The sequence below is a fragment of the Branchiostoma belcheri genome, unplaced genomic scaffold, assembly GCF_001625305.1.
Source record: "Branchiostoma belcheri isolate BF01 breed outbred unplaced genomic scaffold, Haploidv18h27 scaffold89, whole genome shotgun sequence".
NCBI classification, from domain to species: domain Eukaryota; kingdom Metazoa; phylum Chordata; class Leptocardii; order Amphioxiformes; family Branchiostomatidae; genus Branchiostoma; species Branchiostoma belcheri.
Window position 1 is genome coordinate 673016 of NW_017804564.1, and position 18133 is coordinate 691148.

At 40.5% G+C, this 18133-nt stretch overlaps 1 protein-coding gene across 1 annotated transcript; it reads right to left on the reverse strand.

Moving 5' to 3' along the window:
• Positions 1 to 14168: 14168 nt before the first annotated feature.
• LOC109487525 lies at positions 14169 to 14983 on the reverse strand. Its single transcript, XM_019791539.1, has one exon. It carries the CDS (start codon positions 14927 to 14929, stop codon positions 14204 to 14206), a length of 726 nt encoding a protein of 241 aa, XP_019647098.1. The 5' UTR covers positions 14930 to 14983; the 3' UTR covers positions 14169 to 14203.
• Between the last annotated feature and the right edge of the window lie 3150 nt (positions 14984 to 18133).

Here is an 18133-nt window from a genome sequence, read left to right on the forward strand (position 1 = left end):
CTCTATGCACTTGACCTTCACAAAACAGTTTGACTGGAAATCATTCCGTGACCTTTAATTCTGGCGAAACCGCCGAGGCAACTAACTGCGGGATTTCTGGGTAATTTTAATATAAACAAAACGGCGAGAAACTGTTTGACCTTATGACCTTGCTATTTGGACTTGGAATGGGCCTCGGTCAAGGTGACGCCAAGTCAGAAATTACTTGTTGCATTTAAATCTACCTTTGATGAGAAAAGAGATCATATCCAAGACGCCAAAACTATCAATATTTTACATGTTCTTCTGAGCATTTGAGTCTATATAATACTGAGTAGCTCCTCAACTTGATAATGTCAGATTTCTTTAAAAAATAATTTCTAAAAGAAGTCACGGCATTTTTTAAAAGTGACTTATTGCATATCAAAGCCTCCTTAGTTATATGAGGATATTCCTGTGGTGTTTGTTTGTTTGTTTGTTGTTTATTTTTCACGTTGTTAAAAAGGTAAATGCAAAATCTCAGAATGGACGGTTCCATGTCGTCCGTCATGCCTTTCGCTTATCCCCCTGCCGCCATGTTTGTGTTGTTCTGTGACCTGGATCACCCTCTCAGCACCCTTCATCAAACTTGCCGTAAGTGTGTCTTGGTACACGCAAGATTTAAAGTAAATAAAACCTTCTTGGTACATGTAAGACGATCGGTTATGTTCATGAATTTGAGTCCTTATGCAGGTATGTCGTTTTTGCAGGGACTATGATAACAGGTGGTTGCTGTATATTTATCTTAAAAAGGTTTTTCAAAAAGAGAGAACAAATATTTGTGTAGGACTTAGATTAGAGAGAAAGAAAACGGTACAAAGTATTAGCCTCCGAAAGTCCAACCAAGAAGCCAGCTCATAGAGGCTAAAACTTCGCCGGTAAGGTAGCAGAGTTTACATACTCAGGCCACATCCAGTAAAACTCCCCCGCTATCAATAGTATCATCCCCACAAACAGAAGGAACAAGGAGAAGTCGTAGACATCATCCCTCCATGAAATAGCTTGTTATTTTGTAATCTTTTGGTGTATTTCAAAAGAGATATTATGAGTCAAACTTTGTTTTTATCAGCAGAATGATTTGTGGTGGCACTTTCATCAAGCTGTCATGTGCAGGCGTTTAGTGTCTTGTTACCATGGTTTGTTTACTTTGATGGCCAGCAGGTCATTTGCCTTAGCCTGGGTACCATCCCCAGTAGTATATTCGCAAACTCTATAACTGTTATAGAGTTTGCGAATATACTACTGGGGATGGTACCCAGGCTACATTTGCCTGTACATGTAGGTCAATGACCAGACACTGGCAAATGACCTGCAGACCAGACAAACAAGATTTATTTTCCTGCAGACTGTCTAGGGGTAAAAATAGATAGGGCTGCCTGGGTCTGACCTGCCAGCTGGAGGTATAAACAAAAACACTCTGTCCCAACTTTTGGGTCAAACAGACCATCCTATTATGAAGTAGGGGTGAAAAAGTGAAAATCCTTTTAAATTAAGCAATAAAAATATGCGACAACCTGCTAATGCACTCCAAAACACAAAGAGACTCAACAACTACCCACATACCAAAAATCATACCAAACCATCCCCCAGATTTTCCAAACATTCAACACAAAAAGTCCAACATTAAACATTTTGTAAATATCAAACGCAAACAGCTAGGAAACTCAAATTTAAACCACTAAACCATAATAATAACAACTACATGCTACCTTAATATCGCACAAACAGTCCATAACGCGAAAACAACAGAATAAAAAAATTAAACTGCAGTACCAAGTTCAATCACCAGGGGCTCAAAGTCAACCTACACAATCTCCAAGGCCCCATCCCTCAATCTGCCAAATATCGTACAGTTCCTTCTCACCGATCTTCAGATATCAGACCAAACATGAAACGGAGTAAAAACAGTACCCCCATTTTCATGGAGGGTAATCATCAGCACTAACTGACCTGCTGTAAACTGGGAAGACTCCCCTGAGACCACTGTCCGTACGTGTGGCGAATGGAGCACGTTTATGGAGTAGAGCAGAAACTAGCCTCCTTGCAGCCTTTTTTTTAGGCGGGGGGGGGGGGTTATTATGTCTTACTTTCTGTCATTTCAAAATCATGATTAGCTTTAATTGCACCCGGCTTTAGTAGGTGACTATTAGTTAACTAGGTTTAATAGTACTAGGAACTGAGGATTTTACAGCTCCATGTAAAGTATATACCGTTGTTTTATATTGTGAATTCCAGCTGATTCAATCTCTAAAACAGTAGATTTCCACCGTCACTTGCTCTCAGTCTGCGGAAACTATTTGGACCTCCTATTTGACCTTTCAGTCAGTCTGTGGTTACAACATTTCCTCCACTTCCTTTGACCTGTAACTGTATTAAAACAACCACGGACACACAAGCAAACAAAAAGACAAACACAGAGAAAATAAAATCGCACGTAGACAACATTTAGGAGTCACTTGCCATCTAAAAAGAGATTATTCGGACATTTCCACCTTGATTTGGTGTAACTAACTGACTATTCGGTGGATTATCCAGTACTTATACATAAAACCGGCTGTTCTTACGACTCAAGTAATAGATTTTCAGCGCTGGTATAAATAATTCATTGTGTATAATAGATATTGCAAAACTCGTAAAAGAGCGCCCAATTTAAGACATCCTAAACTAAATGCTTCCCAATCGCGTATTCCATCCTTATGCACCCTTTGCCCTTTTATGCTATATTTGCAGTGTTTATTTCGCATGATGTGCAATATCCTCGTCGCCACACATAAAATCGCCTCCTCTGTATGGTTCAATTTCGGCAGGGTCCTTGGCTATTAACGAGCACATTGGCAGCCTTTACGGCGGTATAAAGTGGGGATGACTGTAAAGTTTTGTGTTTGTCTGCACTGGATACTTCTTTACTGATCGCTGTACAAATGAAACACTGCCCTTTCGTGGATACCACTTGCTCCTATTTTGGTAGGGACTCAACAAAGAGACGCCAGCTTGTGAGACATGCATGTGTTCTCGTGTTTTCCTTTTTTCAGTGTCATTTCTATTTGATTAAGTTTATGAGGCAGAAAACTTTACAACGTACTTAATGTGTATTTTGCATACAGTAGGCTAGCCAAGCAATGAACTAACTTAAAAGAAAGGGGGCGTGCCAAAAAGTTAAAGTCTTTCTTGTTTCTCGTTGTCCGCAATCAATCCTTGGTTAATTGGCCTGCGATCCGGCTTAGAATACTTTTTTTCTTGTCATGCACGTCGTACGGTCGTCGTATGATTAAAATCCAAAAGCATTCGTGGGATAGTCTTATCTGTGTCCTGCAAATTCAGCAGTCCTGTCTCAAATTGTTATCGGCGGTTGGTTCTAAGGTGCTAAAATCGTGAGAAGGGTACCGTCACTCTGTAACATTTAAAACAAAGTCTCTCAGCCAACGATGACTCCAACCGTACAAATGTTGCCGAACTTTGCGGCAGTTCCGAAGATTGAGGAGACGAGAACGACTGTATTTTAGGCTTTCAGTATCGGCCTTTCTTTTTTGCACTGGTATCTTTTTTACGCCAACGTTGGCGTAAAACAATAAGCCAAAACCCAAACCTCTGCTTGGAGAGTTGGCGTGTTACGCCGAAAGGCGGTTATACCGGCTATACAGATACAGAGAGTAAGATTGCCTACGATCCGGCGTAGACTTCTGTATTCTTCGCTCAATATAAAATCATACAACCAACGACGGCTGTGACTACGCCGTCAGTCTGTAACATTTAAAAGACAGTCTCTCAGCCACCGGTGACTCCAACCGTAGAAACGTCCCCGAACTTTGTGGTAGTTCCTGTGATTGAGGAGACGAGAGCGACTGTGAAGTGCTGACCCCGCACATTTGCCGCCCCTGCCTCCGCGAGCCGTAAAGGATAATGGGTAATCAGGGCCCGGCATTTCGGCTGGGTGCCGCGCGGTTAACCAAATGTAGGAGGGTCTGCATGGGGGGTCCCGACAACGCTCTACGCTAAATTTTGAGAGCTGGCTGAATTCAGAAAACCTCTCGATTACGCTTTACGATAAATTCCAAGTGGCTACAACGCATTACGTAGAATTAAAACGGCGAATACGCTCTACGCAAAATGCGCCAATTACGCTCTACGTTGAATTAGAGCGGTCCGTCTATGTATACGCTCTACTCTAGGTAGAATTAAAACGGCGGAAAAGGGCATGCAGGCCCTCTTGGAGTCGCTGAATGTCACATGTGTCTTCTGGCCTCGCGCAGGTCTAATTAGCTGTCTTTGTTGATCTTCTGTGCCTTCTGAGTTAGAAAATCGGACAGGTGGGGATTGCGGTTTATTGATCTATGGTCCAGTGGTTAGAGGCACCGCGTCTGGACCCGAAGGTTGAGTGGGTCTCCAAACTGGCTTATTATCAGAAGTCAAATCCCCTGATAGCATGGCAAGAATAGTTTTAATAGAATAGAATAGAATAGAATAGAATAGAATAGCAGTTACCTTGTTCCTCTTACCTGTTTATCTATTGCATATCCACTGTTTATCCTGTATACCAACGTTTTTAGATTTAAGTAGAGATAGTAGGTTGAATAAGTAGATCGCATACGTAGAACTTCATGTTAGCATATAGTTTTATATAACTATATTCTGTAGTACTACTCATTGTCCTTGTCAATGTTTGTTTGCAATTAGCCCTTGGGCATGAACTTGCAATAAAGAACTCATATCATCATCTTGTCGTATAGGCTAGTGACTTTTAAGCTACTGGAAAGGCGTTCGGCCCCTAACATTAGTTGCTATAGGCGTCGTTTTACGCAATGAGACGAACTAGGGTAATGTTTGCGATACAGTTGATCCGATGCGTACAGAAATTGTTACCGCCAAGGAGAGCAAAGCCTTTGCTCGTTTTCATTTCGACGAAATTGTTTCTATAACTCACCAGGTTTATCTTTATGGACTTAAGAGCCCGCAATGTGACTGCGACTTGGTATAACACTTTAACATCTGGTTACATTGCCTACACATTCAAAATTTGTAATACCTTAATCTTGTCCCTGCATGTCCCCCCAAAAGTGTTTTAACATCTATCTAATGAAGTGTGCTACACAGTGACCCGTGTTTTATGCTAATGAATTCACTTCTACAATAGATTGCGTTGCTATAGGCTGCCTGGTGTCAAATGTAACCTTCAAAGCGCCGCTATCTGCCGCCTTGAAACTCACATAACTCTCCCGCCTAAAGCTTTAACACTTCTCTCAGTAGCTCCACCATAAAACACATTGGCGATCTTTGACTCTCACCCCGGCAAGCCCCTCTCAGCTGTAATTATACCGGTATACCGTCTCCAGATTGCGGTACTTACAGATAGGCAAAGCCGCCGCAGACGACGCAAAGATCACGGGGCTTAGGAGTTCAGGCCAGTCTCTCGGATTTCGCGGCGCAATCACTGCCAGAGGGGTGTCGGCAGAGCCTGGAAATGTCAACGAGGCGGCGAGGGCTTTAAAGCCGGCTTAGAGGAGCCGCAATAACAATCATGAGGCGGGATTAACCGTGATGGGGTGACGCGAGCTGTCCTCGACTCGCGGTGGAAACGGAGATCTGATAGACTCTTCTTGATCCTACAGGTTAATTCCTCTACTAATAAACATAATCTTCCCATGCATCGACTAATGTTCTTCTATAATTTGTATTTTCAGCAAATATAATATCTCGTTAATTCTGCCAATCAAGTGGCTGATGTCTGATGATGTGACGCGAGTTGTCCTCAACTGTCGGTGGAAACGTATTTTCAGCAAATAAAATCTTTCATTATGCCAATCAAGGGGCTAATGTCTTTTGTGAAGGCACTTTCAACTATGATGATGTGACGCGAGCTGTCCTCAATTCACGGTGGAAACGGAGATCTGATAGACTCTTCTTGATCCTACAGGTTAATTCCTCTTCAGTGTTATTGGCAAAGGATGGTGAGGACTCTTCACCATTCTTTGCTAATAAACAATCTTGTCATGCATTTACTAATGTTCTTCTATAATTTGTATTTCGGCAAATACAGTCTCCTGTTTATTATGCCAATAAAGTAGCTAATGACTTTTGTAAAGCTAAAGGCAATTTCAATTGTGATGAGGTGACGGGGGCTGTTCTCGACTAGACTTTGATCTTTATACAGGCTAATTCCTCTTCATCAGCGGCGAAAGTTGTCCCACATGTAATAATGTCAGAAGGACCAGTAGATGACCGTTCTTTGCTAATGAACATAATCTACCCATGCATTGACTAAATGTTCTTCTATAATTTGTATTTTCAGCAAATACGAGCTGTCATTTCATTATGCCAATCAAGCGGCTGATGTCTTGTACAAAGGCAATTTCAACTGTGATGGGTTGACACAAGTTGTCCTCGACTAGCGGTGGAAACGGAGATCTGATTGGCTCTGTTTGATCCTACAGGTTAATTCCTCTTCAGCACCCTTTGCTAATAAACATAATCTTCCCAAGCATTGACTAATGTTCTTCTATAATTTGTAATGTCAGCAAATACATGCTCTCTTTCATTATGCCAATCAAGCGGCTGATGTCTTGTACAAAGGCAATTTCAACTGTGATGGGTTGACACAAGCTGTCCTCGACTAGCGGTGGAAACGGAGATCTGATTGACTCTGTTTGATCCTACAGGTTAATTCCTCTTCAACAGTTATGCTAATAAACATAATCTTCCCGTGCATTAACTAATGTTCTTCTATAATTTGTATTTTCAGCAAATGCAATCTGTCTTTCATTATGCCAATAAAGTGGCTGATGTCTTCTGCAAAGGCAATTTAAACTAGGATGGGGGTGTGTTAAAACTATGTTGACCTCAATTCACGGTGAAAACGGATATCCGATGGACTCTGTTTGATCTTACAGGTTAATTCCTCTTCAGCAACGGTTCAAACTATTTCACCTGTAACAATCTCAGGAGGGGCAGTAGATGACACATGACCGTCTTTTGCTAATGAACATCCTCTTCCCTGATGCTCTTCTCTAAATTTGTAATTTCAGCAGGCATAATCACTTCCTCATTATTCCAATCAAGCGACTGATGTCTTTTGCAGAAGCAATTTTAAAGCTAACCAACCAATGAGCCAACCAATCAACACTTTAATAACTTTGCTGAAGAAAGTAATAAAATGCGTTATATTAAACACCGTACTTAGTGACTGTACTACACGTACACAGACGATTTGAATATACAAACTGTACCTTACGATACAGCTTATCCTACTACATCCTCATAACTATTCCGACTTTTCCGATCTACTGAATTGGATGTCCTGAACGCCGAGTGACCGTATGAGTTACAGTTGATGACCCCCTTTCTACTGAATGCAGAGCAAACTTATGGCTACGGCTTTTTATTTGAATATAACCTCGATGTAATATAATGATAGTTTCGTTTGTACGAGAAAACGTCCCACAAAGCTTAAAATACACTTCTGTATCAGTAAAAAACATGGTTGAACTAGAAATGGTTTGGTCGCTCAGTGGCCCCTCAACGGCAGTTGCCTCAGTGAAAAGAGCGTACTCGCATGGCCCTCCCTTTTCGCAGCAGCTACTATGCTTCACCCACAGAAGATACTCATAGATAGCGGATATCTCCAGTAAGACTGTCTTTCCCTTCACCACATGTCTGGCCTGGGTTAATGCACTCATTCTTCCTCATAGCGATAAGCGGCACATAGATAAAGCTTTCTCAAATGGACCGGGATTTGTAAAAGCGGGCTAAATGGTTGAGGTATGAGGTTTGGGTGAAGGTTATGGTATGTACGTAGGGAATATTACGTTTTGTGATTCATTCACTGGTATGAATGGGCTGCTGGAGATACTGTATATCAATGTTAATGTGTATAGGGCCCCCATTCATTCATGGGATGGGATGTAGCTAAACATGTTTTTATATGTATCATCGATATAAAGTTAAAAAACAGTAATTACATAATAATAAACCCATAACTTTATCGATGGATGGTTTGTCTAGTTGCAGTAGGAACATGAATTTTTCTACAGTGCTTAAAGTATATGAAATAGGAAAATAGGTTTTGAAACACATATTACTTCCCCCCTCCCCCGAGAACTGATGATAATGCACACGCTGGCTATGGGGTCACTACGTCGAGTCTTGTGACTTCGAATTCGCATCACAAGAAGTGACCCAAATTTCCTGAGATGTCTCGTCCTATCGCTGATGTCATCAGTGTCACTTGGGCTGGCGTCAGTTCAGATCCACCGTTACTTGACAAATGCACCGCTAAGAATCGTGTCTGTTGAATGTATGTATCTATGCCACGTACATTCCGACTGATAGAGTACATAGATCATGTATTTGTGGGTCACTTTCTTGCCCTGGCCTTTTGGTCCATATTGTTAATGCAAAGACATGGTTGCATAGTTTACATGGCATTCATATACTTGTACATGTACAAAGAAAAAGAAAGACAACCGGACATGTCATGGGATAGAACCGAACTACCAGATTCTGTACGACCAAGTGCCTTCTGGTATACTCGTCAGAAAAATTAAAATGGATATACAGAGCCTATCACTCGAAAACAGAAGAAAAATGTACACTCTATGCATGATTTGACAACATGAATGTTAAACACGTGCAAATAGCAACTGCTAAGTATATGATACCAGCAATGAAAATATCATAACTATAAGTACCATAGTTACTAACCTGAAATTGAATCCAAAGGAAAAAAATCCAAATTTTTATCCTATCACAAATAAACAGGACGTAACGTTGTCAACATACATGCAGTACGAAAGCATGGCTAACGCTTCCTTCGACCTTTTCAAAGTCAGGAGAAACCGGCCATAAACTGTCAAACCGAGAAGAAGGATACGTCCCATTTCTTCCACCGAAAATGGGGCAGCCGTATAAGCTAGGGCGGGAATAACGCTTATGTAAATATCTTTTTAATGTTACATATTCCACGGTTTATTACGCGTACGTTATGCGGTGTGACCTGTTCTCTGACCGCACGAGCGGAAGACATTTGCGTGTGGAACTAAAATCATCCCAAACGCGATCAAATCCTGACCCTGGAAGTATCTCAGTGGAACATAACTGATAAATCCATTCTGCCATAAAAGCATGATATTCGTAAGGCCACACAACCTTACATTTATGGATACTTTCCTCTGGGGACGTAATATCTAATAAGGGCTGTATATAAAGAAAGGTCGGTCTATGAAAGCGAGAAGGCATCCAGTGCGATTTCAGAGCAGCAAAATTGGAAACATTCTGGTCAAAGCAAACATTATGATATTGACACATACTGATTCACATTAGCACATTTGAGTCAGCATTTAGACTTTGGGTATTTCAAACTGCAGAAACAAGCCCCAAGATGAGTCCGTTATTTTATGGGTGGTGCCCTAAAATCAGCCCATGACCCTTCCAGTAACCATTTTCCGTCAGAATTGTTTGTATTTTTGCTCAATGAGGGTCAATATACATCGGGACAGTGTTGTTGATAAGTGACTAGAATATTGACTTTGGAAAATCGGGTTTCCAAGCCCTGGATGCCTTTAAAAATGAATCCAATGCAAATGTGCAAGAAATAATTGAGTCGTAGAAGCAAGATTTATATTCAACCCAAATTGCTGTAATGATTGCATACATTTATTTAGTTTATGTATCATTAAGTCTACTTAACTCTCTTGTTGTTGTTATTGTTTGATGGTGGCACTGAAATAAGTTCGATGTAACTTGAGTGCAGCATATGTTGTCATATACTGATATAGTCTGTATTTGTTTATTTCACGAATTGAGTCAATGGACTTATCAATATCAATATCAATACATTTGTACTGTTTTCTATGTATTGTATTGCTCACCATAGGATATAATATAAAAAATACAAACAACAATTTTTTCCTGCGTTCGACCTGTCTTTTTCTAGAACGTTTTAATAAGAATTAGACATAGAAGATACAGATTGACAACTTATAAATCCTTTATTCCTGGATTTAGGACAAAGAAATATTAAGTTATGGATTCTATTGACTATATGTCAGTTGCTATCATTCTCTCTCAAATGTATTGACTTTTTGATTTGGGGCAAATTGTTATTGGAATGCTAGCGTCTTTTGTAGTTGACCATAGCTGAAAAAGGCCAGGCTATTTTTTTACCACAAGACAATTCAAAATCAATGCGCGCGTAGATCCTATACATAACACGAAGCTTACACGGCCTAACTGCGTCCGACACAGGTCACAAGAGCTACAATAACGACACCTCCAAATGTCAATGGGCATTCTCGTCTCGCCCTTGTTGCCAGAAGGGCTTATTTCGTCGGCGGATAGCATCTTTCTGGGCGGACATTAGCGGGAAATGTGGCCATGCAACATCGCATTTCCCGGATAAGTTGTTTTACGTGGCCGTACTTTTGTTCCGCGGGGTTTCAGTTGCCACGCCGCTGAACGATGGCGTGATTAGGTCGTAACGGCAAAGGAAGTTGCTGAACGCTCGCAGTTTGTCATTTTTGCCCCCATGTACGGTCGAGGTTATGTTTTCTGTGTGTTTCCTAGTGTTTCCGTAATTATTTGAATACTCCTCGTTTGTCATTTCTGCCTCCGAGCGTGTACGGCACAAATATACAAAAGTAACGCCCTCCGCACTGGTGTTCCAGTGCTGAATCAGCGGTCGAAATTGCGTCAGCACTGAAAGTTCAACGGCTCTATTCCGATGTTTTCTGTGTTTTTAACGGCTCTATTCTGATGTTTTCTGTGTTTTTAACGGCTCTATTCCGATGTTTTCTGTGTTTTTAACGGCTCTATTCCGATGTTTTCTGTGTTTTTAACGGCTCTATTCCGATGTTTTCTGTGTGTTTGCTAGTGTGTCCGTAGTTATTTGAATACACGCCGTTTGTCTTTTCTGCCTCCGTGGACGGTGGTTATGTTTTTTGGTGCGTTTGTCTGTTTGATTGTGTGTGTTTCCGTAGTTATTTAAATACAGTAGAGTGTCAGGAATTGAGGGGGTGACCAAAGACTGAAGGTCATCTCAACCGGGACGGGGGAAGTTATCGACTTCTAACAAACTTTGCCGACGTCACACGGAAAGAAAGTCTCGTCTTGAGCGATTGGGTCAGAAAGCTCATTCCGGTGAGACCAAACTTTGTAGTTGGAGAACAGTTCTTAGATCGCTCCATATTATACGTGATACTGCCTCAACGACATTGTAGTTGATTCCCAGTGTCGTTGCTTTACCTAGCACTAGCGGTGCGTGACACACTTTGCTTCGTCTTGCTCAGGTTCACCCCATTTCCGGCCGCTGGCGTGCCGAGTTCAGCTCCCTTCCGTGTGGAAGTCTTACTGAAAACGGCTGAAAGATGCGAGCTTGAGCTAATCTTCCACCTAGGATTAGCAAAGCTATCTTAGGGTTAGATTTGATGTCATGGTGCGATGGGGTTTATATCATCACTCTAGATACGTTTACAAACATTGGTGTATCTTTTAGATTGCGTGCGTTATGTTTATTTGTTTGTTTATTTGTTTATTTTGATTTTTTACAAAGTTGGATTACACTATGTAGTAGGATAGAGTTGGAGGGGCTGGTCACCATATATGTGAATGAGTTTGAGTAAGAAGAAACAGAGGAGCAGTTTGTTGAGCTAGACCATTCCTATGTGAAGACAAACATTATGCATCTGCTTTGCAAATTTTACCTTAAAGTAGTTTCTAGTTTATACAATTGTTTTGCACTGGCGATTCCTGAAGTTTAGTTTACGACTATTAACATTTTGTCATGACAAGTTAAACAGGCTGTACCATACCAACTGGTGCAGGCTTGGGTTGCTAAAAACTCAGCTCACCCATCCGTATTTATGCACGTTAACTCCCTATGATTGATCACCTTCCGCCGATTTCATATTGTCGGATCCTCGGCCTCATTTGTTTCAATAACGCGATATGGTTTTTCCAATCAAGTCGACATTAATTCCTGCGTGAAGCGGTGACGACGGAGAGAGATGAGAAGTCGGAGTGATTTGTCTTGATGATCGAGTCAGGCGATAATCATGATGAATCGGACATTTACGGGAAGAACCGTGTAAAACATAGCTATGCATATATTTTACTATGTTCTTTATTACAGAAATAAATTGAAAAACAATTAAAATGTAACCATGCATCAAATATTGCCGTTTTCAAGTTATGAAATGCATGTCTTTGACAACTCCCCAATGTTGTTTATTACAGAAATTATTGAAAAAGAATCGAACAATGCACTAAGTATTGCCGTTCTCAAGTTATGAAACGCAAATCAAGGAAAACATAGCTGTGTACATGTTTGACTACTCCTCGGTGTTCTTTTATTACAGAAATAAATTGAAAAACAATTAAAATGTAGCCATGCATCAAATATTGCCGTTTTCAAGTTATGAAATGCATGTCTTTGACAACTCCCCAATGCTGTTTATTACAGAAATAAATGAAAAAGAATCGAACAATGCACTAAATATTGCCATTCTCAAGTTATGAACGCATATCGAGGAAAACATAGCTGTGCACAGATTTGAATAGTCCCTAATGTTATTTTATTACATAAATAAATTGAAAAACAATTACATATAACGTAACCATGCACTAAATATTGGCATTAATGCCGTTTTCAAGTTATGAAACGCAAATCGAGGAAAACATAGCTATGCACATGTTTGACTACTCCTCCATATTCTTTATTACAGATATAAATTGAAAAACAATTATATATATATAATGTAACGCATACCGAGTAAAACATAGCTATGCACATATTTCACTACTCTCCAATGTTATTACAGAAATAAATGAAAAGAATCGAACAATGTACTAAATCTTGCCGTTCTCGAGTTATGAATGAAACACATATCTGAGCAACCACAATAACAGAACAATGACAGAAAACAAATTGCATATATTGTATTGGATTAACAATTGGGAAATCATCAATAACAGAATGGACAATCAATCATTATATAAACAGATCAAACATCACAAATCCAACCATTATGCTTATGCCCAGTATAATGTCTCTTTTTCACATAAAGTATAACTTGCGCATAGTCCAATCCTACTTATTCCCTTGCATCATTAGAACGCCAGGTACTTCGTAAAATAAATTAAAAAATCCAAAATTAATATAAAACAAACACTTATATCTAAGTGGTCCTTTTTCTCGTACCAGTCAGTGGTTATATTTATGTAATGTTTGAATGTTTTTCTGTTTTTGTAAGCTAAATGGAAACGAGGGCCCCGTTGACCGATTGCTGACGTGACGTGTGCATAAGGTCACGTGACATAATTGACTGGTCATTCAAACTTGAAGAAGGCTATAGTACAGACGACCGAAAATTTGGGTATTTTATTTCTTTACTGAGTAATGAGAACACATTTTGTTTATCAACAACTTTGTTATTTAAATGTTGTAGATGCCCTTTTTGTCAACCTCAAAGACTTTTATGAGGGTAAAGGGACAGTTTTGACCGCTCTAATGTCGAAATTTCGAGAAATACCACACAACATGCCAATAACTCTGTTCTATGCCTCTAACACATTTTTATCTCCTGCAATATGATCAATTTAAGTAGTGATGCTGACATCCCGTTGGGGTGAATTTACGAAAAATACCCATAACTATTCAACCTCGTTCTACGGCCGAAACAGAAAGTTTCTTCCGCAAACGGTTCAATGTTTACAAATATTTGGACGCACGAACCTTGTCCTATCTGACCCCCATTCTGCTATCTCGACATAGAATGTGTTTGAAGGTTTACGAAGGGTACACAACACTCCCTAACGTTTTTATGGCAGTAAAACTTTCATATCTGAGTCTTCGGATGCGTCGACATTGTACCGTTCAGTGTCCATGTGTCTTTTGCAGCAGGTAAAGTGAGAAGAGTACAGACCACAACCAGCTTTCCGTTCCACCTTTCATCAGGCTGTGTACTTGACCGGTGTCTGCTGGTGTGTTATGCAGCTGGTGTGTTACGCCGGAAGGCGGTTATACCGGCTATACAGATACAGACCGTCCACTCCGAAAGAGATTGGTCCAAGGTTTCAAGTCTTTGGACACCGCAACATTGTCAACATTTAATTGCCCCCAGTTGTATTTTTTTCCAGCCATTGAGTACGGTGATTCTTTTCAAAGAGTCTACAACGCTCCATGATTATCAACAGCGCCTTACTCCGGTTTCAAACAAGCCGTGTACTTGACCTTCCTCTCGAAAGGCGATTGGCTGGACGTGACCAGCCGCTTGGTCACGTGGACCTTGTACTGGACGTCGTCTCGTCCCCAGAACTTGCAGCGTGTCTGCATGTCGTACTTACTTCGCCCGTCCATCATAGGAGGCAGCGCCACGCCCACGCAAAAACTCGTCACCACACCCCTGTCTGTGGAAGACTTGTGGGTGATGCGGGCCTTGGGGAGGATGCAGTTGGACCCGATCTGCATATTCCGTTCACACTGGCACATGGTGTGGGGGGTTCCGAGGTTACACGCGACATCCATTTGACAGCTCACGACGTGAAGGAAGTTCTCCATGTTGACGGTGAGTTCCTCCCAGGGAACCGGTCCTTCCTTGTCAGGGACAACTTCATCCATGAGTAGGCTCCAAGAGCTGTCCTGCTGCTGCTCGGACTCGCTGTGAACGAACCTACGGACGAACCTACGCAGCGTGTGTTTGTCGTAGACTGTCTGTGAGATCGGCACCTGCCTCGGAACGAAGGTTGCAAAGAACGCCTGTTTAGTCGTTTCCACGGTGGTCGTTAAGTTTAACGCGCTTTCCACTGGAGTCTGCTGACTGCTGGGGCGTGAGTCTGCTAGAAAGAACAGCCCTGTGAGTAACATCTGAAGGAAAGCGGCTGTTGCAGCACGCGGACCACCCCCTAGGAACATCCTCAGGTCCATGGTCCTTCATCGAAGGTAGGGTTGTCCTGGGCAGGGTACAGAAAGACACACACATGAGGGCAAGAATATACTAACAAGCAATGACACGTGTGAAAAATAAATTCAACTAAATCATCACTTTTTCGTCAGCTTTTGTCATCTTTAAAAGCACTCTTTCAAACTTAGCCGACTGAGGGAGACACAGTTATCATCTTTGGACCATCTTTGACCTACTGAACCTCGTATCAAGTTATTCATGTTATTTTTGGACCAGATCATATTATTCATTCTTCGATGTCTTCCATACACATATATGAGCTGACCCGTGAAGACAGGATAATATATAGCGTCGGTGAAGGTTAGACATCCAGGTAATAAGATACACCAAAAAGCAGTTACTCAAGCAACTGGATTTGACTTGGGAAAATTTTCCAAAGATTTTGCAAAATCACATCCAGTTGCTTGAGTAACTGCTTTTTGGCGGATAATGTGCAAGTTATTCATATTATTTTTGGACCAAATCATACTCTTCGATGTCTTCCCTACACATATATATGAGGAGACCTGTGAAGACAGTGTAATGTATAGCCCCTTAACAACACCAATGTCACGATTTGCGTCAGAGAAATGCAGAATGTAACATGTCGTGTACTTCTGTCGAACACGAATCATCCCTGGGGGGTTCCTAATCGTCTCTTTCTTTATCTCTGAGAGCAGAGACCGTCCTTGGAGCATTACACGGTGACACGATCATGAAGGTTAGACATCTGGGTAAACGATGCTCGTAAGCAGTCTAAACCCCACTGCCTGATAGAATGCGGAGATTATTTCCAGAATATTTCCGGACGTTTCGACTGACACCCATTAGTGACACTCACGAGTGTGGGACTTTGTCATGCATGTTCATGTTCAACTGTTATCTTCAGTTTCTTGTGCATAAGTGTTGACATGTTCTGGCAGGTCATTCTAGTGACACAGAAGAAGAGTGATGGATGTCACTCGAAACGTCTAGACGTAATCTCCGTATTTCATTCAGCAGCAGAGTTTAAACTATCTGTATCATCTGATTGTTATCTGTAAGTATTACATCGTCACTCGCAAGCAAGATGAATATTTTGTCGGTACAACAGTCAACTTGTTTTGACACTTTTTTCGATCGATGCATAGATATAAACATTGGTGAGGATTTGGGATGATTATATCGTTCTCAATAAGCTTAACAAATTTGATACAAGTTTCATTCGTTTATCTCCGAAGGGCTCTGTGATTTATAAACAAAATCGACGAAGATTACAGTCTTTGTGTTAAATTATGCCAGAAACATGATTTCCTTTCATTTTCGTGTCATCTGTTTGTATACGATTTGTCCAATTCTATACTATACAAATGTGCATACTTGATTACAAAAAGATAAGCCTTTTTCTTCTGACTTATACGGCGAAAGACAGTAAAATTACGCATATGATACATGATCTATGTAAGCAACAATTATGAAAAATATCACAAATACCATAAAACAAAATGAACTAGCAAAATAGCAAAGCAACGTTGCATATAAAGTAAAGTTAAAACTAAGTTGGAAACCAAATTGGAAATCACAATCACAAGTGATGTAAAGTAGACCATTCCACATTATCCTTTCTTGTATTCCGCACCCTCACACCGATGCTATCTATCATGTACACGGTTCTTGGCACCGCATTTACAGGCAGTTGCGGCGCGCATATAAAGAGATATGTCGCGATTATCGCGGGTTAAACCCCCCACACATGATCATTTGTTATTCCCTGCGTGAGTCCGTACATGGAGGAGATAAGGCGAGGTGGAGTTCATCATAAATGTGGGTTTAACGACGCCCGTGTGATTGTTGTGTATCAAAGCCAATGAATAACTCTGGGGAACAATTCAGAATGTGGGTAGTCTTCTAGTGATCGTTTACATAGTATTACACTCATATATGTAACAGCAAAACAGTAGAATTATGATGCTGTAACATTGACAAGTACTTTTAATCTAATTATCAATTTCACTATCAAAGAGAGTCGGACATAATGATTGTTGTGTATCAAAGGCAATGAATAACTCAGGGGAACAATTCAGAACAGGGGGTATCTTTTCTGCTGCTGGAAAACTGCAGCAAAATTCAATCAGCATAACCGTTGATTAATAGACCGTGAGAAGAGCAGACAAAGTTTGGTGATCAAATTGCAAATGTGAGGTAGTCTTCTAGTGATCGTTTACACAGTATATATAACAGCAAAACAGCAAAATTATGACATACGTCGGACATAATGATTGTTATGTATCAAAGGCAATGGATAACTCAGGGGAACAATTCAGAATGTGGGTATCTTTTCTGCTGCTGGAAAACTGCGAGAAAATTCTATTAGCAATGACAATGACAATGAATTTTATTGCATACGCACGCCCTACACGGGGCCAAATGCACTGAGTTAGATAACTGAGGTACAAGTATAGAAGAAACAAGTGTTATAATGCTGTGCTGCATCTATATCTACATGATCTCTTCTCTCTTTTTGAAACACGTATGAACAAATTTACAGTTTTTCATTTACATCGTAGTGCTAGGATGTCATAATATGTTTAAATAGTTCTGTTTTATTTTTAATATGTTTAAATAGTTCTATAGTTTAAGTAGTTACTTTGGATACTTATTACATACGTTCTATTAGCATAACCGTTGAGTAATAGACCATGAGAAGAGCAGACAAAGGTTTGAACGCTTTACGCTCTGCAAGAACTCCCGGAGAACACCTTGTCTTAATTTTGATTGTTTACTTTTCTGTCTGGAAAAACAACTTCGACTTCGTGATCAAATTGCAAATGTGGGATAGTCTTCTAGTGATCGTTTACTTACACTGATACATAAAGGTACAAACAGGAATAGCTTAAATTTAAAATATGATGGCAAAAGGATAAGTTCTGTAATTATCAATGTAGGTATCCCAGAGAATCAGCAATCAATTAATAAGTCAATTAGGAATAACTGCCAACACGTTTTACAATCCAATGATGTACTATAAAGAACGTTCACCTGACATCATAGGGACACCAACATGGCGGGGTTTGCAGCTATTTACTATTGCAGTGAATCGAGGGTCAAGTGTTTTCGGACACCTAGACATCTTCTGACCGTATCATATCTAAGCCCTATGAAGACTGTAAAGCTAAAAGGAAGGAATGACAGACTCCATGAAAGCTTAT